This window comes from Sphaeramia orbicularis, chromosome 6, assembly GCF_902148855.1.
Source record: "Sphaeramia orbicularis chromosome 6, fSphaOr1.1, whole genome shotgun sequence".
NCBI lineage: Eukaryota > Metazoa > Chordata > Actinopteri > Kurtiformes > Apogonidae > Sphaeramia > Sphaeramia orbicularis.
In genome coordinates, this window is record NC_043962.1 from 12,883,882 (window position 1) to 12,907,741 (window position 23,860).

General features: G+C 42.3%; 1 protein-coding gene across 1 annotated transcript; it reads right to left on the minus strand.

The window, feature by feature from the left end:
- Window positions 1–38: 38 nt before the first annotated feature.
- ccnd2a (cyclin D2, a) lies at window positions 39–23,643 on the minus strand. Its single transcript, XM_030137279.1, has 5 exons — window positions 23,184–23,643; window positions 21,572–21,787; window positions 18,376–18,535; window positions 10,355–10,503; window positions 39–4,256 (listed from the first exon to the last, which is right to left on the minus strand). Exons 1-5 carry the CDS (start codon window positions 23,376–23,378, stop codon window positions 4,080–4,082), a joined length of 897 nt encoding a protein of 298 aa, XP_029993139.1. The 5' UTR covers window positions 23,379–23,643; the 3' UTR covers window positions 39–4,079.
- Window positions 23,644–23,860: the final 217 nt, after the last annotated feature.

A 23,860-nucleotide genomic window follows, 5' to 3' on the forward strand; every position in this document is an offset into this window, starting at 1 on the left:
TGCTGGAAAGGAACACAGACGTGGGAAATACCAGTGAGTTGATGTGGTGTCACACCCTTTAAAGCAGAAATTTATTGAACAGAGGTTGTGCAACAGACATTTGAGGTACATAATATGAGTTATAGTGGAGGGGGGGAGGCACTCAAAGGGAAATCTGCACCATTGAAATTTCCAGATATCAGAATATTTATGGTTGGAAATGACAGGTGTAGCTCAACTTATTCTTTTGTGGTAGTTACAATAGTATACACGCAGAATATTTCAGACCAAAGCATATCTTTCTCACTTACAGAATCCATATTTACTGACATTCAAGAGTGAGTGTAGTTGTATAAAGCAACAGCTGTACTTTGGCTGTCATAGGAATGCTGGTTTTCCCTCCCCTGCACACAACAAATCAGATGTAGCACCAACATAAACACAAATGTCTCCGGTACAAATACCCAAACACAATGCTGCAATGTTATCATGTCCCCCTCCCCACCAAACCCCCCCTCCAATATACATCAAGTCCAAGTGGGAGCCTTGCATATTTTCTATTTCCCGTCTCACTGAGTAAGGTGTTTCCACACTAAATCAAAGAGAATCATCCACAAATATTTCTTTTCCACCTCAGTTTTCTTTCTTCTCTGTTCCAGGCTCCCTAACGACAGAGGTATAGGCGATGAATTGGTTTGTGTTTATTTTGTCCAGTAATCCTGAGGTATAGGAAATACCACTGATGCAGAATGTGACCGAAGAAGGAGAGCAAAATAGATTTAAAAAAAAAAGGGGGAAAAGGAGACATGCTATCTAAGCAAACTGTCAAACTGTACAAAGAACATTTCCAGTCGAATACTCATTTCATGTTCTTCTATCACCATCTACTTCGTTTTTCTGAATGTATCTCTTAAGCAGTAAAATAATTATATTATAATACAAATGTTTATAAAATAGCAGCACACTCAAGTGACACATCACAACTAGGTAATGTTATTTTTTGTATAAATGAAACAAATTCATAGCTTTTAGCAGCGCAAAAAGACAACAAAAACTCAATAAAAATATTGACACTTTTTTCTTGATGTCTTCACACCTCCTCCTCTGTCCTCTCTTCACTTTGGAATACAGTATCTCTAAATCTTAGAAAACCCTTTTGTGGGTCTGGTCACCCCATAAAATATATCAAACACAAATTGAAAGGGTGGTCTCAATACATAACACATGCAACAACAAATTGCAGGAAAGAAAATCACAACCATTAAGTTTGGGAGAGAGCTTACATCAGGCAAACAGAGGCAGAATGAAGGGGGTCGTATCAAATATTCAGACAGGGATGTTTTGGCAAGTGGAAATTAAATTGCCCAGTTTTACTGAAAAACATCGCTAAAATCTAGATCCCCCCAGTTGTCTCTAGTCTGACAAACATACACTCAGCAAAGTCACATACCGTCATGAAAAAAACTCAAGCATAAGTCAAAGACACGTTGCTGCTCTTGTTTTGTGCTGATGTCTGCCTGATGGTTAAACCCCCACGAAACTGACTTGAAGCAGCAAAGCACACAGGGGAAAGATGTGTTGACTTGACAGGCAATAGGCTTACATCTGAGCAAATTACAAGCCAGCACCATAAAAAAAGAAGAAAAAAATAATAATAAACTGACCAACCACTACAACACACATCATTAAGGTGGTTTTGACCAGAGGCTCTGCTCTGTCTTACAATTGCAAACCTCATTGCCCTCTGAAGAACATGTGCAAATATTGGATGTTCGACCACCCTTTCTTGTAGCTCACTGCTCGCCCTGTGTGACTATCTGTGGCTGTGATGCAGATAAATAAGAAGAAAACAAAATTCAAGTAAAACAAATAATTCATTTCTTGATAAAGTAATAAAAAAATAAAACAGAACCCATGGGTCAGTGAATCTTTTCCAATTCATCTTGCTGTTTCGTTTACAGATTTTCAGCCAGACTCCACAACAGCATTTTGCTCCAACAGGAATGTTTTTTTTTTTCTTTTTTTCTTCTTTTTTCTTTTTTTAAATCGGAATGTCCTCTCATCGTAAGTTGTGGAAAGCCTTTAAAATTTGACTCTTGCTTGACAAGGGTATGTCTGACGATTGGGAAACCAGCCCTACAAAGTAAACCAAAGAAAAGGCTAACAAGGAAAAAGGAAACATCCATTCATCTCCAATCACCACGCATTTCATTTTACTTATCTCCTGGGGAGCATGTTTTCAAAGTGCTTTGCCATTGAAATCATATAGGGGAGCTGAAAACAACCCTATGTGGGACTCCAGATGCATTGACAGTATTTTCTCATCATGTTCTCTTCTAACACCCCCAAGAAAGTTCATCCTCACATGGTCGTACAGTCTTAGTTCCTCATTTAATTTCCATGTATTTGGAACCATTTTTTTGTTCATTTGACATCCATTGCAAGACGCATGTGTTGATTCTGTCAAGATTTTCAGATATCAATGTGACATAGTGAGGCGTTTGGGCAGCCTGTTTGTAATCGTTTTCCAGCCCCTGGCTGTACATCATCGTCTCCTTCACAGCAGCATGCTCCTGCACCGCTAAACTCCTCTCTGTCCTACCATCCTGTGTCATGCACTAATGCGCCTTCCACAGTTCAACAGTGACTTCTTAGTTGCAATACCTGCGCTTTCCAACCCTTTCCACTCCACACCTAATTCCTTCCCTGCTAATACAGATGAGTCTAATGTCCTTCCACACATCTTTTTTTTTTCTTTTTTGTAAAGCACCATCTTTAGACTCTTCAGGACATCGCCCTCTGCTGGTTTTCACATGAGTCACACATTCTGCCCATGTGAGAGGTCGTTACTCCTCTGTCAAAGCAGCCCTTCACAACTAAGGAAACACCATATTGTAACAATGTGAAAAAGTATCTGGCAACATTTCATTAACAGAATAGCAGATATGAACACACACCTCTCCTGACCTCTGAGTCTGAGGTGCAACACACCTCAGAAAAAATGCTCTAAGAAACATAAGGGGCTGTAAGTGAAAGTCTCTTCGCCCGTATCATCTTTTTTTAAAAATCCTTTTCTGTCTCACTCATAGTCCTTTGCACATGAGTTTATTGTCGACTAACAATGAACCATGATACATTGTTAATGCATGAAGGCAGTGATATAGCATAGATGCCCTGTTATACTGATGGACAAAGTATGTGTAGCCTCGGCTGGCTCCGTAATATTTTAACATTAAACTGCACTGTCTACGACTTGACTCAAACATTTGCTCAAGTGCCTCTCACCTTAGGATGCACACTGCTAATATAGATACACATGTAGCATTCACACCATCCACACACACACACACACACACACATACATAGGCATGTGTGTACACCGCCATACCCACTCACATACAGACACACTCACAAGCAGCCTGACAAAAGGAGCTTATTGATTTCTACTACTCATTTCAAATATGACCAATAATATTATTAATAATAATTATTACTAATACTAACCATAATAATTAGAATCCCATCTATTCCATGGAACTGGGACCCTTGATTTTTTTAGATCGTGTTCTCTGTTTGTCTCATCCATGTGGACCGATGGAGCTCAAATACGAGTCTTCTTTTTACCAGCCACAAATATAAAAGTGATAGAACTCAAACAGAGAAAAAAAAAAAAAAAAACCCTCACTGTGATCCCACGAAAGCAATTTCTGAATGGTTTCCACAACTTAATAGCCTCATAATCAAGCTATGGTTAAAATATAACTTAAAGATCATACTATACAATCAAAGGCAGAATGCAAATATGATTGGCTTCCCTTCTGTATATCCAAGGCACCAAAAAAGCTTCATGTTGTATCAAATTTGTGGCTTTTAGAACTAGAACATCATAGAAAATCTATTTCGAGGGCAGGTGTTTTGACTTGAAGAACAGAAAATCTACAAAAAAAACTAGCAAGCATTGTTCTTTTTCTTTAAAAGCTTGTGTTTTTTTTTTTTAATTTTTGTTCTTTTGTTCTTTTTTTCTGCTTTTAAGAAAATTGAGGGTTTTTTTCATGATGCTTTTTTTCTGTAAATCCCGTGCAATGATGCCCTCTGGTGGTTCACAAGTTGACATCGCGGACGTCTGTCGGGGTGGAGGACTGGTCCAGCTCGTCCAGACCTTTGCCGCTGGGGCCTCGCTGCGTCTGTTGCTGCTGCTGCTGTTGCTGCTGCCGCCCTTCGCGCAGACTGCTCACCAACACACGCTCGATCTGCTCCTGGCACTCTTTGAGAACATCCTGAAAAGCAGCGAGAGGCAGAACAAGTTTAACAAACACATACACACATTTGAATGGGAGTTTTTCTGTCCTCGTGTGAAACTTCAGACCTTTTTACAAACAAGTTATGACATGATTTTTAACAGGAAGACTCATAAGACAGGCATTTTTCTTCATGATTAAATTTTTTTCCATTTTTTTTTAATGTAGAACTTCACTTTGGGTTTGTATCAACCTTTGAGTTTTACATACGTAATAAAACAACTGACTACGTTCAGATACATTTTTTAGCTTTAGTGTTAGTTTTTCATATGCACTGTTGCCCAGAAAGTTGGAATAATTTTGTTTTCAGACACATTCCTCTTCGTACACATCAGTAATCACCATTGACATTGTGCAAGGATCACATACTGAGCCACAGTTGCACTTTATCTATCAGGAATAAATCACATTGTCACAATCATTTCATGAGAAGAGGTAAAAATGGGGGTAAAAAACTTATACGAGCATTATTTTAGTATTCAATTCACATTCAGATTTTATTCTTGAACACCATCGACTACTAACACTAGGAGAAACTGATACTAATTTTCATGTCAGTTTATGTTAATGTATTCATTTTTCTTAATTATAATAACCTTAATTTAAGTATCAAAGCAAGAAAAACATAATCTCCACTGTTCTAACTGTTCACTTTTGCAGCTAAAAGGCTCTTTCACATTGTCTGTTACTGTAAATATAAACTAGTAAAAATAGTATCTTGGGTACTCAGTGGCTTTAACAGCTATCATCATAAGTTACTAGAAAAAGTGCTGAGAACTATAGTCATTCTGACAAAAGGGCCCCTTGGTATGGTGGTGAAGGGGCCCCTGGGCAGCGTAGGCCAGGGGTTTTAAATGACCGCTGACTTTTTAGCAGCTTTCGACTACTGCCAAGGCTGAACACAGACACGGACCAGACTCAAGCATTACATCAGCCCACCAGGGTTGTGCACTGAACACCTCCCCTATAGTCTTCATGTGCATGTACGTATACACACATATACACGTGCATACACACCGGAGTCCCCCCCCCCACACACACACACACACACACACATACACCATTCCCAAACACACAAAAAACCCAAACAGAAGTAGCCTTGACAACAGCGACTGAAAACACAGGTAGTACTAAAGCTATGTTAATTACATCCACCTCCTGTGGGAACACAAAGTTGGTGCTTTTTTAACGAGAGCCAGTCTGTGTGCCTGCCTGCCTGCGGGGGATCCATCTGAGACCCGACTAGCTCGCCTTTCAGCATCAAAGGCCGCCGTGGCAATCTGAGAATCCACCTGGGAGAGGAGCCTCTCAACGGCGTAGAGCCCTCATATCCTCCCCTGATGGAGAGTTGACAGAGGGGACAACGCAGCCCAGGAAGAGAGAGCAGCTAAGTGAAGGGAGGGAGGGGAAGGGGGGGGACCAATGGGAGTGGATTGCTGCATAGGTTGGCTTGTAGAAGCAGAGGACAGAGGTCAAACTGTTGTTTTAGGTGACGAACAGCAGCAGTAATTGAAGGTCTTTATATGTAAGTGCGTACTACTGAAGTAGAACTGCATAAGTAATGTAAAAGTTGTTGCTACTTAGATGATGGTGAAATGCTATGCAAGCCAAAGCCATAGTTGCTTGCTCTCTGCATTACACACTCTCACACATGCATAACCCCCTGCCTTAAAGCACCAGGCATCTGTGGGAAACATGACTGAGAGCGCCCCATGGCCGGAGGGATAGGTGAAAGTGTACCGCTTCTAGTGCAGGGAAACATTCTTTAGAAATTTACAGCTAATTTAAACCTGATGGGCCACAGTTTGAGCCTGTGTTATAGCTTCTGGTGCCGCTGGGCCTCGATGAAAAGAGAACTGAGACCTCACTCACATCAGCTCTTCTGGAGCTGTGCACAGTTGAGTGACAAAGGGTCACAGTGTCAAAGGTCAAACAGCATGACTTGTTGGATGTATTCAATGGTGAGACTGACAGCATCTCATCAAGGGGAGTTACTTGTAATTCCACATTTAAAACTAACTGGTAACTTGTAGAAAAATGTGTGAAAAAAGGTATGACATTACAGTAACACTGGTAAAATGTCTCAACCCACTGAACTCTTGGTTTGTATCATACATCTGCGTGAAGTAATTCCCCTCTTGACATCTTTTTATTTTGAGTTCTCCAGACTCTTCATATGATTCGCTAAAGTGTTTTTTTTTGGGTCATAATCAATGAACAATAAGTTGATGTTAAGCGGACTGGACTGATCTGGGCTGGGTGCTTCTAGGAGAACGTTTTCCCCAGCTATGGGTCGAACATAAAGGAAACCCGGCCAGCATCTGTGTCTTAATCTCCTCCAGAGGTTGGTTGCTAACAGGGGTGTGTGCACACTCAGTCACACGCACAAAATCTTCCCATCAACATGTGCCCCATTGGTCATAAAATCTCAATTCCTGTGAGAAAATTAAGTAAAGCACAGAACATGTAAAGGAACTGCCTGTGTCTTACCACAAGAATGCTGGTTTGTACTCCTTAAAAGACATTCTTCCCCCTGTCTCTGCTGCTCTTTAGAGCGGCAGTTCGGATCCCATGCCAAGCCCCATGGGCTTTATTTGCAAAACTTTAATGACTTCAATGTGTGACTACTGGAAACACCGATACTGTTTTCAGAGAGGATCTAGGTACTTGGATACTATGGAGGCCAAGAGCTTTGAATGAGTTGGTCATGGGAGGCAGAGCTATACTGGAGCATCTTATTATGCAGCCTCAACCCGGAAAACACATGACCACCTCTGATCCTCCCTTGTCATTACAGTCCTCCATCTGCCCTGCTCAAACATACGTCAGGCAATGCAACAATATGTGTTTCTGACAAATCAGGCCACGCACATTATCACTGGGAGGCCTTTGTGACACTGGCTGTAGAGGGAAGTCGTGCAGACAGACAAAACCAAAAGGAAGAAATGTGTGAAGCCTTGGAATGTGTTTTAACTGCTGACTGTACCACACAAGACAGTGTTAGCTACTCTGGGAGGACTTGGTGGTCAGACAGCTGAAACAAACACTCAGGCAGATGCACACTGATGACACACACTGAGGATCTCTGAGAATCTTAAAACAAAATATCCAGGGGCTCACATTGGAAATAAGGAGTCACCACATGACTTGAATTTCCACAAGTTACAATAGAAAATGTGACCTTTTTCTTTCTTTAGCCTGCATGCTGAAACACCGCAAGTGGTGACGCCACAGGCTGTGTTAATAGAGATAATCTTTCCAAACAAATGCATCTTTGTCGAAAGAATTTTTGGCTCTAATATGTTACTGTTGAATTCCCCAAAAATTCAGTTACACATCTACCCACACGGCAAATAAAACCACTTCATTTATGGCTCGGCCACAATTAAAACTACTGAGACAAAAAAAAAAATGGGACAGGAAGAGAGGAAGACATGGGAAAATGTGTTTCCCGTGTCTTAGTGTGTGACCCTGACTGATTAAAAAATGAATGAAAGGCTGAGAGAAAATAAATGTCAAAGAGATAAAATCTAGGAAGTAGTCTTAACCTCTATTTCCTGTTTTAATCAACCAAAAATACAGGGAAGCTCAGCATACTTGTTCTTCTTATAATACTGAAGTCCTAAAATGCTGGCTAATAATCAACATCTTAGTTTTTTCAGTAAAAGTTTTTTGATTTTCTTTGTCACTTTAGTTGACCTGTGTTATGAGAAGTCTCACATCAGTCTCTTTTGGCCACGCCAGGTGTATGAGAAGTTACACAAATTCTTCCAACAGCTCAAGATGGTGACTTGGCCCTATCACATTTCCACTGGAAAACCACAGCTTCTGGATACCACAGATGCCAGCAGGGTGCCAGGGGGGTGGTGTTGGCCATGATGCTGTTGGCAGCGGCAACTGCAGAGGTTGGCGAAAGTTGCTTTGCCTTCATATTTTGCCTGGCTCTTTGGCTGACTGGCTACGAGTCACTGCTCTACCATCTTGCTGGGCCTCTAGCCACTGGCCACTGCCGGCCAAAAACCAAATACAGTCTGTTATGTGTATACTTTTAGACTCAGGTTCATAACAGCACCCTGATGACTACAGTCAAAACTGAGGTTGAGGTGGCCCTTGGGTGTTGAACTGATGTGTAAAGTGTTAGATCTTTTGGGAAAAGAAGGTAGGGTAAGTGTTAAAATGACATGGCCAATAATCACCATTTCCTCTTTTTAGTGTGTGAAAGCCTTCATGACTAAACACTAAACAGTGACAAACTTGTTTCAGTAAAAGCACTGAAACACTTCGTTCGTGCAGACACCTATTTCTGGGTACAGATGCACATCAACTTTTTTCATCCCCAAGGGGAAATAACATTGATGGTGTCTGCCATGTCATCTTTTTAATGTTGTATCACAAGTTGTGTACAAGTATGAGGTGCCTAGGTTCTTGCCTAAACTAATTGTACATAATAAAATTTACTCAGTGTGTTTATTTTGGCTGGTTTCAGAGCAGTTTATTCTAAAGCCCCTCATACATGTTGAATTAAGGTGGGGGTGCCCTCTACTTTGCCCGCTTGTGTTTACTGCAAGCCATGGCTTGTCTGAATTCAGGAATGTGAGGAGTTGATCATAGAGACACAGAGCGACTTAATTCCCTCAAGTCTAAGACCTTGCAGCCTAAACACACTGAGGCCCTGTGCTGTTGAGGCCAGCTATTTGTTTTTCCTCAGCTGCTAAGCGAGACTTCACACAGCTTGCACCAGAGGGAGCCATGCTTTCCAGCAGTGGTGCATTATGGACCATAGGAGGAGACCAGAGAGCACTGATTGTTGCAAGGGAGGCATGACACCCCCTCAGTGTCCTTTTCACACTTCAACACTTCCTCCTCCTCTGCCTCCTTTTGGGCAGTGACAACAGAATTGAACATCCCTGGGTTGAAGTGTGGGAGCAGTGGCGTGCTATTTGTCTGTTCCCTGTGCAGTGTGTACACATGAAGTCACATATTTATGTTTGAATTAAGTCCACTATTACTAATGTAATGCCTTTTCTCCTCATGTTTATTATTATAAATAGTCGTGCCAAGACGGTGGCCTCAGAACTGGAGTTGGTCCCTGGGCGCTGCTCTGTGGCTGCCCACTACTCCTAAACAGTTAGCTCCTAAACTAATAAAGAATAAATTAATAACTTATCATCTGACTGTCTGACTTGCTTCTCTCTCTGGAGTTTTCCCCACCTACTCGCCCATGCACTGAGCTATAGCAAGCTAAAGCCCTCTCCCATCTATGTGATGAAAGCCAGGCATCTCACAGTCAGTAGAGGCCTTGCCTGTGTTTGGACTCAACTCACCCACTGCTGCAACATTCACTGTACCCAGAAAGCCACATAACAGCATGGCCAGCATTCCTGTCAGTGATAGAGCACCCTGTATATGTGCTCAACCTGGCTGAATTTTGAGGATACACCAAAATAATGGTCTCAGTTCAGTACAGTACAGAGTGCATGTTAACTGATGTAAGTCCTCTACTTGTAGCAGGCTGATTTCATTTTGATCTCTTGTCTTAAATAATGTACTAGTAATCCCCATCTACACATTCAGGATCCCAGTAAACAAGTCTGACAACTGTTTCAACTACTGTCAGTTGCAAACACTTAATGTGGCATTTTTCAACTTCTGGAATGAATGACAGACATATTTTCCCCTCACAGCAGTACCAAGTGTGGTAGGAAAAAACAGAATTTGCTTGTTTACCCTAATGGATTGTAAAACTGTGGATTTCAGTGGAAATCATAAGTTTAGTTATTTTGTGGCATTCACTGGTGAAATAAACTTATTAAAGAGATGGAAAGCTTCCAGTGAAAGCACAAGTTCATTCACTTACAAATCATGAATTTGCTATGATAATCTACCTGTTGATAAATACCAGTAATACCAACTGCTGAGACAGTGTTCCACATGCAACTATTATGAAGAGACATCCTAACAGATTTTCCAGACAGCAGTGTCCAACTTTGTAAAACCCAGACAAATGTAACTGAAAGTAAAACTCCAAACCAACCAAGCTGCCATGAGTATCTGTGTTTGACAAGAGTGTAACTCACCACTTCTGTGTTTGTGATTTTTGCCAGCAGGTCTGTCAGACTGTCGCCCCACTGTGATTGGTCAGCTGAATCTAGCTGTAGGCCACAGATCGCTGCTCCCACACTTCCTGTGGCAATCATGGAGGGAGGATACATGGCGAATCCGAAATCTGAAAAACATGGTATTTGGGTTCAATGAGTTCAGTGTTGTCTCTGTTTTGTAATTTACATGACATTTTATCAAAGATGTAATGACGAAACTAAAAGAAAATGTAAAAATTCATAAGTTTAGTGTATAAACAGGATCCTTTTTTCACCTGGCGCACTTTTAAATTCATATGCTCAACAAAAAGGGTACAGATACATCCCTCCCAGTGACAATATGATGTGGTAATCTAGCAGTCAGCTTATAAATAATCCTTCTATTGCACTGGGTCTGAACGCAGTACTCACTAATGACCAGGGGTCTGGATAATGAGGGTTCACTTGGCTTGTAAAGAAGCTGAAAAGCAACCACCCTCACCCACTCCCCACCCCATTCCCCTTTCCCCAGCCCGGCCCCTTTTCTTCCATCTCCTGAGTAAATCGTGTGCTCCCTGAAAAAAAGCCCCATAGCACTTGGAAAGGGAGGAATAAAGAGGCTCAGTGCCTCTGCCAATGCTCACTGCTGTAGGTCCTTTTTCCACGTGTGGTCACAGGCGTGCGTCTCAAAGACCAATAACCTTGTTAGCTCCCCTCACTGTCATTCATAATGCAAATGAGACAGCTTGTGAACGGGCCAGAAGCCCGAAAAGGCAAGGCAACTGGCATACAGGGGGAGAGAGAGAGCAACACAGACAGACAGACAAGGGGAGAGAGAAAGTTTTTCTCTTTACAAATACACACACACACACACACACACACACACACACACACACTCTTTTCTCTATTTTCTCTTTATGTCTTGCTCAACTTCTACCTTTCTTTTTGGACAACACATGGCCTGCTTAGATGGGGCGAGTGAATGGCACACATGCCCCGTTCTTTGTTGCTACAACAGGCAGTGGTTTGCATTGGCGGCCCTCCTATCTTTTAGCATATTAATAGAGTGGCGGGCCTTGCGAGAGGGAAGGCAGAAGAGTGTGACTCCATTGTCCAGAGTCATCACCTCATTTCACCCAATTGAGAGACACAGCATCCATCCCCTCTCTGCAGATACCAATTCAGTGAGACAGGCTGGACAAAGAATGTGGCTGGACACGGGGACAGTGAGTCGACGGGGGGAGGAAGATGAAGAAGGAGGGATGGACGGTATGGCGACAAGGCAACAAGGAGAAAAGAAGGGAAGGTGGTGGGCGTGGCGGGAGAGGGGAGGGGGGTAGATAACTCCACTGCACATCATTCTCAAGTCTGTGTCCAGACTCTTGTGAGGTTTTGGAAGAAGAAAAGAGTCGCCCTCCAGTGACCCTTACCTCCTGCCTCCCATCCACCCTCCCTCCACAAGTATGCCTCTGTTCCTGGGCCACCTATGGGCTGGAGGAGTGGGCAGTGGTGGCATAGAAACAGCCTGCACATTAACATATTGCCATATTCAATTGCAAAGCAAACTGCATGTGATGGCTCTGAAGGAGATTTTTCTTCCTTCTTTTTTTTTTTTATTTGGAATCAAAGAGGTAGGCCCTTTGATAGCTGTAAAGGCAGCCCCTCAGTGCCTTTTTAACATGCACAGCCAGGCGCTTTCTCATCTCGTGGGCTCAGTGTTGACAAATAAATGAACTTATTATACACCCCTGTGTTAGCCGCTGGGCCTCTGCCAATGGGCAATTTATTAAAGGCTACCTCAAGCCAAAAGGAAAGAGCACACAAAGCCCCTCGGCATTACATCACTGCTGTAAGAGCACAACTTTCTATAGCGGCTAAGAGGACAAAGGCATACATGGATTTACTGTACGTGTGCAGTGAGCGCAGACTGACAGGCAAGAAGGCAGACTCCTCAGAGATGACAAACAAATAATGCACCGATGCCTGCATGCCTCAACACACACACACACACACACACACACACACACACACACACACAGACTGACATGCACACACACTCGCACACACACAGCACAGACGTAGGTTTGTGGGAGAGCTGAGTGGTGGGCAGTGGGCAGCAAGCTGATTTTTCGCACTCAAGACAAGACAGGTCTGTAGCAGAACAAGGACGCGCGCGTGCAGCCGATGCGGGCTGACACTGCGGCCTGGTGGCTGCTGCATGTGGGGGGAAGAATGGCTGTATTTTAGGAGGCCCTCATTGATATTCATGTTGAGGATAAACAGTGTATGTAGCTGAGTGGGGACGCCTGCGATGGAAAGCTCCCTGTGAGCAGCGGCTGGCTGCCCTGGCCTGCACGCCTCTCACCCCGTTCAATGGCCCTTTCTCCTCCCTGTGCCCCCATGTCTCCATTCCTCCGTGTTCCTACCCCCTGAAACTTCATCCTCAGGCCTCTGGTCACACAGTCTGCTGCCCTACATGGCCCACTCCTTCTGGGTGGCTGCAATGCACAGTATGCACATTAAACTTGTAAATTAATTAAAGCTGGAAAGTTGAACAACAGCCAAAAAGAGAAAGAAAACAAGCCCAAACTCTCCTTTTTGCCCTCTCCTCTCTTTCCAGCGCTATAAATCAGGTTCTTGTATTCTATACATGTTGCGCTTAATGACCTTGTTTATTAAAGGAGTAGCATTACAGAGACCCCAGACCTGTTGACTGATTAGGGTCAAAAACAAACATCATTTCGAGACTGGCATGACATGACGTTTCACCACTAATGCTGACCAGCCTGGTAGTCAAAACAAGCTCTGTGGAGAACTACTCAGATGGTACAAGCTCCTTATGATGCACAAAACACAACAACTTCCTAACCGGGCTCGAGGAGTTCTTCCACATGTAACACTGGGAATAGTCGCAGATTAAGAAACACTAACTTAATAATGCTATCTGTCATAATCTATTCCTTCATATTCCAGACTGTCACTCTGGAGACAAACAAAAAAACAAAACTTGGGAGAGTCTGAGTCATGCACCCTGCTCAAACTGTGATTTCATCTCATTTGCCAAAAAAACAGAATTCCTCTTTAATTGTGGCATCCCGTGACAGCTCTCTTCAGTCTTGCACCATCATCACCATCGTCACAGCTGCAACCTTGAGGCACTGGAAATCACTCAGTATGGAAGAGCACACCAGTTTGAATGTGACTGAAGGTGGTATGCAGAGAAGTACATCTATCTTTATACTGTAAGAGTACAAGTTTGAGGAATTTTATGAAAAATATCCAAGTTCATGCGTACATGTAATGATGATTTTGGAAGCAGCTGGTAGAGTCAAAGTCAAATGTCTGCCTTTCTTCCTGTCTCCATAGCTGATGCAATTTAGACAAAATTAGAAGCTTAGCAGAAGTAATTAAAATCTCTACCCAGAAAGGCCAGTTGTAGAAGAAAGGAGAGGAAGAGGAAGGAGAGGAAGAAAAAAACAAAATAGTAAATGTCATGTTTAGAATGAGCTAACTGCTACTAATATTTGCTTTACTTCAAATCACAAATATTAGTCTTTGTGCTTAAAATGACCCTAAAGGTAAACAGGGAATCTTCAAAAGATGTCAGTTTCCTATCCTTTTTGGTGGGATAATTGCACCATCCAAAGGAAAAAAATCTCTTCCTTTGTGTTTGTTGTGTGAGTCAGCTGGCCGCAGTATTTATATAGCATGGTGCTGATTACACCAGTGAGGTGAAGGGGGGAACTCAGGACATGCCACTTGATGATTCACTCTGTGTCACATTTTTTGGGCAAATGCTGTCAGGAGGCTTCTTCCTGCTCTGGCCGTCAACGATGTAGGCAGACCGGACATGATCCCTCACATCAGTGTGTATGGTGGAGAAATGATAATTTGTTGGAGGAGGTGGCTAATTTGTCAGGGTTCTGACTCATCAAACATGAATGGAGTTTTATGTAAACAAACACCAGTAAAGACCATTTCATTGACCACAACTAAGATGAATCATTCAACTCCAGAATGAGGATCCGAGTCCAAAGGGGATTCTTCATGCAGCAGCCACTTGGAGAGGAAGCTAAGATGAGCATTCCTGGTACAGTAAAGGGGGATTTTTTTTTTTTTTTTTTTTACCTGTATTGGCAACACATGTTAGATAAAAAAAAAAAAAAAACACTGTGAGCATAGTTTTCATCTTGTGTGCACAAAATTACACACAGCAGAGGGACCGTATATAAGATATACAGATGTAAAGTACTTTTTCAGGTGCTAATGAGTTGGAAACTCTAAATGAGCACTGAATACGTCTGGTATGCACACACCACAGCGAAACAGTTTAACCCATAAAGACCCAGTGCTACTTTTGTGGCAGTTCCCAAACTAATATTTCTCTAGATTTAACCTTTTTTAAGTGATTTATCTCCATTTACTGTAATATTATCGTTTGTCTGTTTGTGTTTTTTTTAGATGAAAATCAGGGTTTTCCCTATATTTTATTCAGTGATAACGTAAATGTTCATAAAAGCTCTGTTTAAAGTTGAGGTTTATTATATCAGAAAGAGAGAAAACTGAAGAAAAAGTAACTTTTTCAGTAAAATATGTCATTAACTTAACATAAACCAAGCATCTCCATCCACTGTTATTAATGAAACTCCATGGGTTTTACTGGTGAATCAATGTTGACGGTTTTTCCACGGTAACTAAGGAGCCTTTGAACATCCAAATGGGTCATCATATGTGATGACCATGAAAAGATGATTAACTGCATTTTACCTCAATTATTTACATGTATTGATAGGATTAGTGGATCAACAGGTATTAAACAGTTTAGATCAGTAGATGATTTTGGTCGCCGGTGGCTGTTTGGGTCTTCATGGGTTAAGACCCAAGTACAAAACATGTAAAGGCTGGGATTTATGCACTTTGTAACCCTCAATTTATATATACAAGCCTGGCTATACAACACTGCTCAGGAAAAAAAAAACGAAGGCCATAACTTAATATTCATGGTCAACTCAGGACAGCTCTGTGGTAAAAGGTGACATTTCACATCCTGAATACAAGACAGTGATCAAACAAGTGAACCTGCACAGCACAGCTTCACTTCTGCGAGCTAGTGAATCATTGTTTGTCTCTGAGAAACGAACACAGTTAATGATCAAGTTTCTTCACACAGTACACAGACAATTCCACATACCAGAGAAAAGTGATCACATACTTTTCAAATAAAGATAAAAGAACGGGTGCTTGGTTACTTAAATCGCTTGTTATTTGCATCCTAACTTGTAGCAAATCTTCATCGTGTCATCGAGGACAATTGACTCTCTGTTGGACAGTATTGTTGGCAGTGCTCCAAAATTTTCTTTTGATCAACTTCTATGACTATTGTCACCATTCCATGCATACCATTACAGCAAGGGCTATTGGAGTTGGTTTAAATTTAAAAAAAAAACAAAAAACAAACAAAAAAAACCCACCATAATCCCTGCCAATATGGCGAGAAGATGGAGCTCAATAACTGCAGCAGACAGGTTGGGGTGCATCTGTCTGCCCCATGCACCCCGTCCATTCTCCCACTTTACCTCAATTGAATAAGAATAGAAGAGGAAGCTCGGAGTGCTCGGTGTCTGTGTGTAGGAATGGAGGTTCATAATCTCCCTTAATGAGCTTGTTTCTGGGCTATTATCCGGCAGCCTGCCTCAGGGAAACGCTGGTGTTTCCTATCAAGTGGCCCCGCAGCGCTGACCCTCACATGGCTCTGCATATGAAATGTAAGGGCCAGGCCTTTTGTCTCCATTCTCCCAGCCTCTAGCTGAGCCCCCAATCCATTTGCATAGTCCTGAATGGACCAGCCAATGTTATTAATTAATACAGAGCTAGCCTGCGCCACCTGACAAAATCCCACCGAGTGGCCCGAACGGAACTGTTTCATCAAAAGAGAGGAGCCATTAGGAATGAGAGGCCTTATTCTCCACTTCTCCTCTTCTCCCTCTTGTTCCCTTGAAAACAGAGAGCCATGGTTTTATGCATGTTTTCTTTTTCAGTATAGGAGCAGCAGTGGTGGGAGTAGTGGAGGGTGGTGGGTTGAATAAGGCTGTATGAAATAGGAAGGCCACAGGTGACCCGTTGTCGACTGTCTTGCAAATGTAAATCCTCTGGAGAGACCTCCTTCTCCTCCTCCTCCTCCTCCTCCTCCTCCTCCTCCTCCTCCTCCTCCTTCTCCTTCTGCTGTGTCTTTACCTTCTCAGCTCCGCTCTGAGGATGTCTCAAGGAGGATTCTCACCAGATAACATAAGATTTACGGCTGGGAACGTTCCACAAAATGCAGATTCGAATTCCCAGAGATCTTCAGATGCACCAAATTGTTGACTCACTCAGTCGTGCTCACTTTTTCTCTGTCATACCCTCACTCTCTGTTTGCCTGGATACAAACTGGTGGAGAGCATACACAGATAAATGACCTGGTGCTAATCCAGAGCTATCTCCAGAAAGTCTCCCTACTGAAACACAATGTCAGGAAGACGACTCCAGGAGGCTCGTAAAATTATTTCCACTGCCTCATTGAAGCAATTAAGGACAAAGTGCATGCAGAGTCTTTCACAATGTTCCGTTGGGAAAAAGTTTGATCAGTGACGCGTTATCATTCCAAATGTGAATGAGATAGGTGGATTAAGAAGAAGAGAACAAGAGATATGAGAAAACAGGCATTTGAGTGAATATATTTCCTCCAAAACTCCACAACTAGGAGTCATTCCTTACCCCATGATATCCATTGCACAATCAGGATTCCATCATTTTAAGTCAGAACAACAGCCGTCTTCTTTGTATCTATTCGCGTAACTATACACATGCCTCTGAATGATGTCAACACAAGGAGTAGTTTCCCATGAAGGGGTGTAGTTAGCATTCCTGTTTGAGGCCTGCAGAAAAAGAAGCTGCCAGCAGAGGTAAGGGGCCACACACACAAAAAAAAAAGTGACAAAAAACAAAAGTTAACCTATTTAAGCAGCCTGATTTTCCTGACAGCTCTAGTGAAGCAACAGCAAAGACACCAGTTTCCGATCACTCCCTTAAGCCTTGTTTGTAGATCTAAAACCTGCAGTTGGACTTGACGGAAACAGGGGGAACCTGTCCTATAGAGAATCTCAACATGGGAAAGCTATCATGTCCTACAGCTGTAGGGCGGGGAGGCGTGAGAAGTTAAGAGGGGAGAAAAAGAGGAAAGGAAGGCGGCAGGGGAAAGAGATATGAAAACATGACATGCCTTAGAATTGGCAGTGCAAAAACAATACACTCCTCCGGCTTTCCCTAACTCCCCTGTTCCCTCCTGCATCTTCTCCCCCTCGATCGCGCTGTCTCTTCAGATCAAGTTAAAGGCTCCCTGTCTCTCCCACGACTCACCGAATGTTTGATCTTGAGGGAACAATTCACCTCAAGAGCGGAAAGACAATGGCCTGCGTGCCTCCACCCCTGTCCATTCCAGCTCTCGACCCTGTGCGACATGGGAATGCCCCTCAACCAAGCACAAGCTCCTTTGAAGTGTTATTGGATGCCCTGGAAGCCAGTGATATGCCTCTAAAACATGACCACATACCATCCCGGGAGAAGACAAATGATGGACCTCAGCCTTAAGTGTTTAATACTGAAACATCTTGCCATGACACATGCTTCTCTCAGACAGAATCTATTCACACTGAGGGTAATACATCTGTCTGTGACCGGCCCTTGGTGCACTTTTTAGCAGAGTTCTTGCAAGTTACTGAGAGATTAAACTTTGATGGCTCTGATGGAAGAATATGCAGCTAAAGATATTTTGCAACGTGAGAAACTATGTTGATGTACACCATTATCGCTTGGTTTAACTTGGCAGCTAATCTTTGATCAGTGTCATAAGCAATACCAAAAACACAAATGAAGACACACACACAAAAAAAACGCTATCAAGGTGTGTGGCCTCGATTTTCCCAGCAAACGTCACAATTCACAAGAAAAAATATTCAGTCGTCAATTGATTCGTAATGTCCTACCTGTGGCGCAGAGGGCAATGAAAGTCTGGACATGTTTGCGTATAAGTGCCAGCTTATCCTCAGGCAGCGGCAGCCTCCTCACGATGTGCTCGATAAAGTCGTTGGGTGTCACTGCTGCCAGATTCCACTTCAATTTCCCCAACACCACCAGTTCCCACTCCTGAAGAAGGGAGAATGAAAGGGAGAGGAGACGAAGAAGATGACGAAAAGAGGAAGAACAAAAGTCTGGTCAGAGATAAGTGAAACTGAAATACTGATGTAAAGTAACACCACAAATTTACACTGATACACTTGTACTGTTAGCTTCAGCAGGATGCATTGCACTTTACTGCAGACGTTCAACCCAAACTATGTGAATGTGACCATATGAGCTGCTGACCATATACAGTGTTGAACCTGCGGACATTGAGAATTAGTGTTTTCGTGTTAATCTCTGCTTGACCAGGCCTGGGACAGTGAAACAACAGCAACAGCAGCAGCGCCACCAGCCCAGGTGACCTCACTACACTGTCTCCCTCTCAGTCTGTCTGTCTGGCATCTGGGGACTTTCCTAAAGAGGCCCACCAGAGGTTCTACTGTGTGTGTGTGTGTGTGTGTGTGTGTGTGTGTGTGTGTGTGTGCACTTGTATGACTGCATTTGTGAGAGCGAGGTTTTAACCATTGAAGCGACGACCTAATCTACAAAGTGGAAATCTGGATCCTCCAAGAACTTTCTAAGGGTTCAGACTGAGTTTTTGGGTTTGGGTTACGCATTCAATTGTCGTAGTTAAAGTCTGATTAAGGAGTTCTGAATTAACAATGTGTGCATGTATGTGTGTTTGTGTGTGAAAAGGCAGGATAAGAGAGCAGCAATCAGCAATAAATCTGTCCACTAACCATCTATTTCCTTTCATTATATGTTGCAATATGGTATCTTATTATTTTGCTTGTCTTGTCTTGTGTTTTTTTCAGAATCCTGTTAAAGCCCTTTCATTTCTCTTGGGGAATTAACTATTATATTCCCAACTGTAAAGTCTCAAACATTGTTAAATCACTGCAGAGACAATCTATATTCCTATATAACTATCTATCTAGAGCGCACACAACTTTTGACTGCGAAGCAAAAATGACTCAAATCCAACAGAATCAACTGACTTTCACTCATCATTTTTAGCTGGCTTTCTTGTTAACGTGCAATGACACATGCTAGCCTTAGTGTGACTATGGGTAACGGGAGGGGACACTATAGGTGTGGTGTTCTTCTCTCTTTAGGGTGTAATGTTACTTTCACTTCCTAGAGGAGGAGGTGATTAACAGAGGAGTTGGTGACTAATTTGGGAAAACATTTTGTGGTTTGGTTCCGGACTGCAGCCTTGTGACTGGGACCACTGATGCTGCTCATTTTCCCTTTTCAAAGAGACCACATGGACTCAAAGTCATGAGACAGTCCAATATGGCTGCTACCGTCCTTGTACTTCCAGCTTGCAATTTTCTAACCAATGTGACCTTTTTCAGCCCCGTAATGTTGCCTGAGCTCCTTGATCTCAGCTAGACAATACACAGAGGGAAAGACTCTTTAAACCAACAATTAAACAGAAGGAAAAAAATGGGGAATATATAATCACTTCTATATTACACGCGACAGGTGCCCGCATTTGTTTTTTTAACATAAATGACCAATATTTAAAAGACCCAGTCATATAACTGGATAAAAGTCACTGTCTGAGCATCTCTAGCACCTAAACGTCCCATCTATAGTTATAAACAAGCAAAATTGAAGTGTTTAGTGAGAGATGTAGCACACCTTGCAACACAAGCTCTATGCTGACAGAATGGCAAGCAGGCAGGCACCCACTTCCTTCTGCTACTGCCTTCCTCTGGTCACACCTTCTTTGTAACATTGCGGTTCCCTTTACAAGAAATTGTTACCAAAGATGAGGACAAAAAAACGATCACATGCCCTGAGCAGCTGATCTCGGTTTCCTGTGTCTGCATGTCAGCCAAAATACTGCCATATACAGAAACACTGAGAAGAGGCCTCAGCAAACCAGTTCAAGGACTGACAGCTTTGTCTTCGAACTAAGCATAAAGGTAGGACGGTTTTCTGGTGTATTGCAAAAGCACGTTCTTCTAAATGGGTCCGCCTCAGCTTTCCAGCACAACACATTCAGTTTTCATGTCAAGATAGAAATGAAATGTGATAAAATATTTACAAATACAATAAAAACTTTGATAGCATTACCAGAAAACCAACAAAACCATTAGTGGGGACTTTATATATTGCGACAATAAGCTCAGTTGGTAAAGTCGCCAGTCAGGCAATGAAGCAGACCTAGAACCATCAGCCGCGTCTGAATCATAATATGTGGCCTCTTTCACAACATGGGTGGGATTGGTTGTTGTTTACTGAGGAATGTTTATGTAGCACCACAGAGCAGTGAGGAAATACTCGCAGTATCTGATGTGAAACGGAGTTAATTAATTGGTTTGAGCTGGTGAAGGCGGCTGGTGTTATCAGACCTTTAAATGTTTAAATGGCCACAGGAATGTCCGATTTGTCAACACTCAAAACGACACTAAATCAACCCTGCACCAGTGGTATTCATCATTTGACGACTAGACGTTTATGCTCAGAGGGTGATAGAGAATAAGAGGCGATGCAGTATTACATAATTTCAGATATGTGCGCATCTGTGATTATTTTTGGATGAAAGATAAACTGTTAAAAGGCTAACTTTAATTTCCCCGTCTCTCCCTCTCTGGCTGACAGGAACAGAGTCAGAGCTCTGGCTGGAGTTCAAGCTGACCTCGTTGCTCTATGCAAATATCTGCCACTAGATGGCGATGGAGACCATTACACAGATTGGATACTGTAAAGCCCAGAGGGTCTTGTACAGTAAAGAGAGCCCTTGTGGAACAATTCACTGCGGGGCTTTTGGTTTTCATGCACCTTTCATGACACTGCAGCTCAAAGTCAAAACCGGACAGCAGAGTCATGTGGTTTTAATGTGTGATGTTTGGAGTTGAAATATTAAAATGAACATATGTTAATGTTTTTCAGTGGGATAAAACAACTGACAACTTGTTTCAATAAGCAAACATGATATGGCAAAAAAAGACAATGCACACACAAAACTTCATTGAAGCATAAAAACAGCATGAATGCTCAGAGATGTCTCTGAATTTAATGAAATATATTGAACCAACTGTTGCTTACCAGCAGTTCTTGTGGTCTGATGGAGTTATCTGTGTAGATGCAAAGCTTCTCTGCGGTTAATGGACGAGTCTCTTTCAATTTGGATGCAAGAAACATGCACACTGCTCCAAGCAGCTGCAGGTTACACTTTTTGGTGGGTACCACGGCTAAAAATCTGTCTAAGTAGTTCATGGCCAAGGGAAAAACTTCTTCCTCGCACTTCTGCTCCTCACAAACCTGAATAAAGAGACAGTAGACAATGCACCAATGTTCAGCATTTGGAATCAGTAACGCACCCTGCAGTGACCTGACATATTTTCCAGCACTTGAAATGTACGTGAAAGTTTAAAGATATAACTTCAGAAAAGACTAATCACATAAAAGAGTACATATAAATTCAATGACACACATAGTTGGTGCTCAGCCAAGAGTTTGCGCCCAGCCCTAATCGGTTGCGACATCGTAAAATTAATTCAAAATAGATTATTTCACAAACTATTAAATAATTATCAGACATATAGTATCAATAGAGTTGCATTCCAGCAGTTCATTCACTAAGAAATGAATTCAAGTCACAATCAGCCGAGCCAAAAAAACACCCCGACAGCGCAGCACACGGAAACACACTTTTTTTCATTCGTCATATTTTCATAAAATAATTAAAAATATAAATAAATTATCTAGGGCGATTTTTTTCGTACCATAATGTTCAGGGGGGTCCTCTACATCATAACCGACAATTCCTTTCCAAATGTGAGCGCGATAAATATGAATAAAATGTCAAAATAAAAAGCAAGTAGGAAGAAGCTGGTGTGGTGTGCGTCACCGCAGCTCCGATATATTTATTTCAAAAATTAATTAAAAATCTCCAGTGACTCAGACGCTGACATTTTTTACATGAAAATAAAGCTTAAGGGCTCTAGATTGTTTGCGGATACCTGATGTGGAGAAATATATGAAGAAGTGACATTTATTGAACATAATTCCAGAGTAAGGCATCGCGACGAGGGGAAAACCAGAGACATAGATAAGGCCCTCGCCCCTTCCGACATTTCAAATATATATGTAAAATGTTTGCAACGCTTTTTGTGATCATATTTATATTCAATGGACAACCAAGACCCTCCTTTGTCATTACCGATGGGTTTTAACAGCTGTTATTGCGTTTATGACATTGTAAAGTCCTCTTAAAAGCACAAGCGCTCCTGTAAAACCAACATGGCGATAGAACAGCGCAAGGCAGCATTGCATTGGGGAGTGCATACGTGTGCATGGAAATATTCAGGCTATCTAAAATAATAACATTAAAGAATCAACAGGCAGCTTATACAGAGCCCACAGGATGGCATATGATAGAAATGTCTCGGTGTCAAACCCATCATAGCTCGCAATTCAACGCGACAGCATTCGCGACCAGGACTTTAAAAACCGCAAGAAATGAGAGAAAAAGACGCATTTACACACAATGAGGAATAAACAGACAGGAAATGAGAGCTATAAGTCTTAACCAGGTTCCAGAAATTGCAAAAGTGCGCACAGTAAAGCAGTAATGAAACAAAATCAGGAGGCTTTTTTTAAAGTCGAGCACGGAAATAATGAGACTTGTCAGCACTCGGTGTTTTCGCTTCTATACCTCCAACATCCAAGTCGCGACCATCCTCCTCATAAACGGCTGGATATCTTTCTGGACGCCTTTGAAATAAGAATATTGGGGTAGAAACCTCTCCTCTATGGTCAATAAGCTCTGCAGAACTCTGTCATCGCATAGGAGGTTCGGATCGGGACGAGCTCGTATGATGGTGTCCATTTCGAGGCAGAGCAGCTCCATGGTGCTGGTGCTTTGACTTAAGTTAGAAAAAAAAGAAAAAAAAAAAAAAAAAAAGAAAAAAAAAAAAGTAGGATTTCTCCCCTCGAACCCCAAAAGCAGTGTTTACAGAGCAAAAATACAAAATGATGGAGGGGAAAGTCTTTTTAGAGGCATAAATGTGAGACTGCAGGGGCTCCGTAAGAGTAGTCCTGCCTCTCCTGGTTGAGAACTTTTTCCTCTCTCCCCACAGTGCGCCTCTACTTTCATCCGCCTGGCTTGATCAGGCGCATTTGAAGCCTGCCCTGCATGCGGCACTGACGCAATTCACTGCATTAAGTCTGTATGGACCAGATGCAACATGCAGTCCCTGTCCCCTTTTTTTTTTTTTTTTTTTTTTCTCTTCCTCTGTCCTGGCATGCAAAACAACTTTCAGCAAACTTGTTTCATTTCATATTTAAAGAGGTGATAGCACTTTCTGCTGAGAGGTCCGGAATAAATCCATT

Bases quoted from the DNA above. Each gene is read 5' to 3' on its own strand.
- ccnd2a (XM_030137279.1), bottom strand. From the start codon at position 23,378: ATGGAGCTGCTCTGCCTCGAAATGGACACCATCATACGAGCTCGTCCC. The intron at 21,788-23,183 runs GTATAGAAGCGA...CTCTTTATTCAG, and splicing joins TCGCGACTTGGATGTTGGAG to GTTTGTGAGGAGCAGAAGTG. The intron at 10,504-18,375 runs GTAGGACATTAC...CATGTTTTTCAG, and splicing joins CATTGCCCTCTGCGCCACAG to ATTTCGGATTCGCCATGTAT.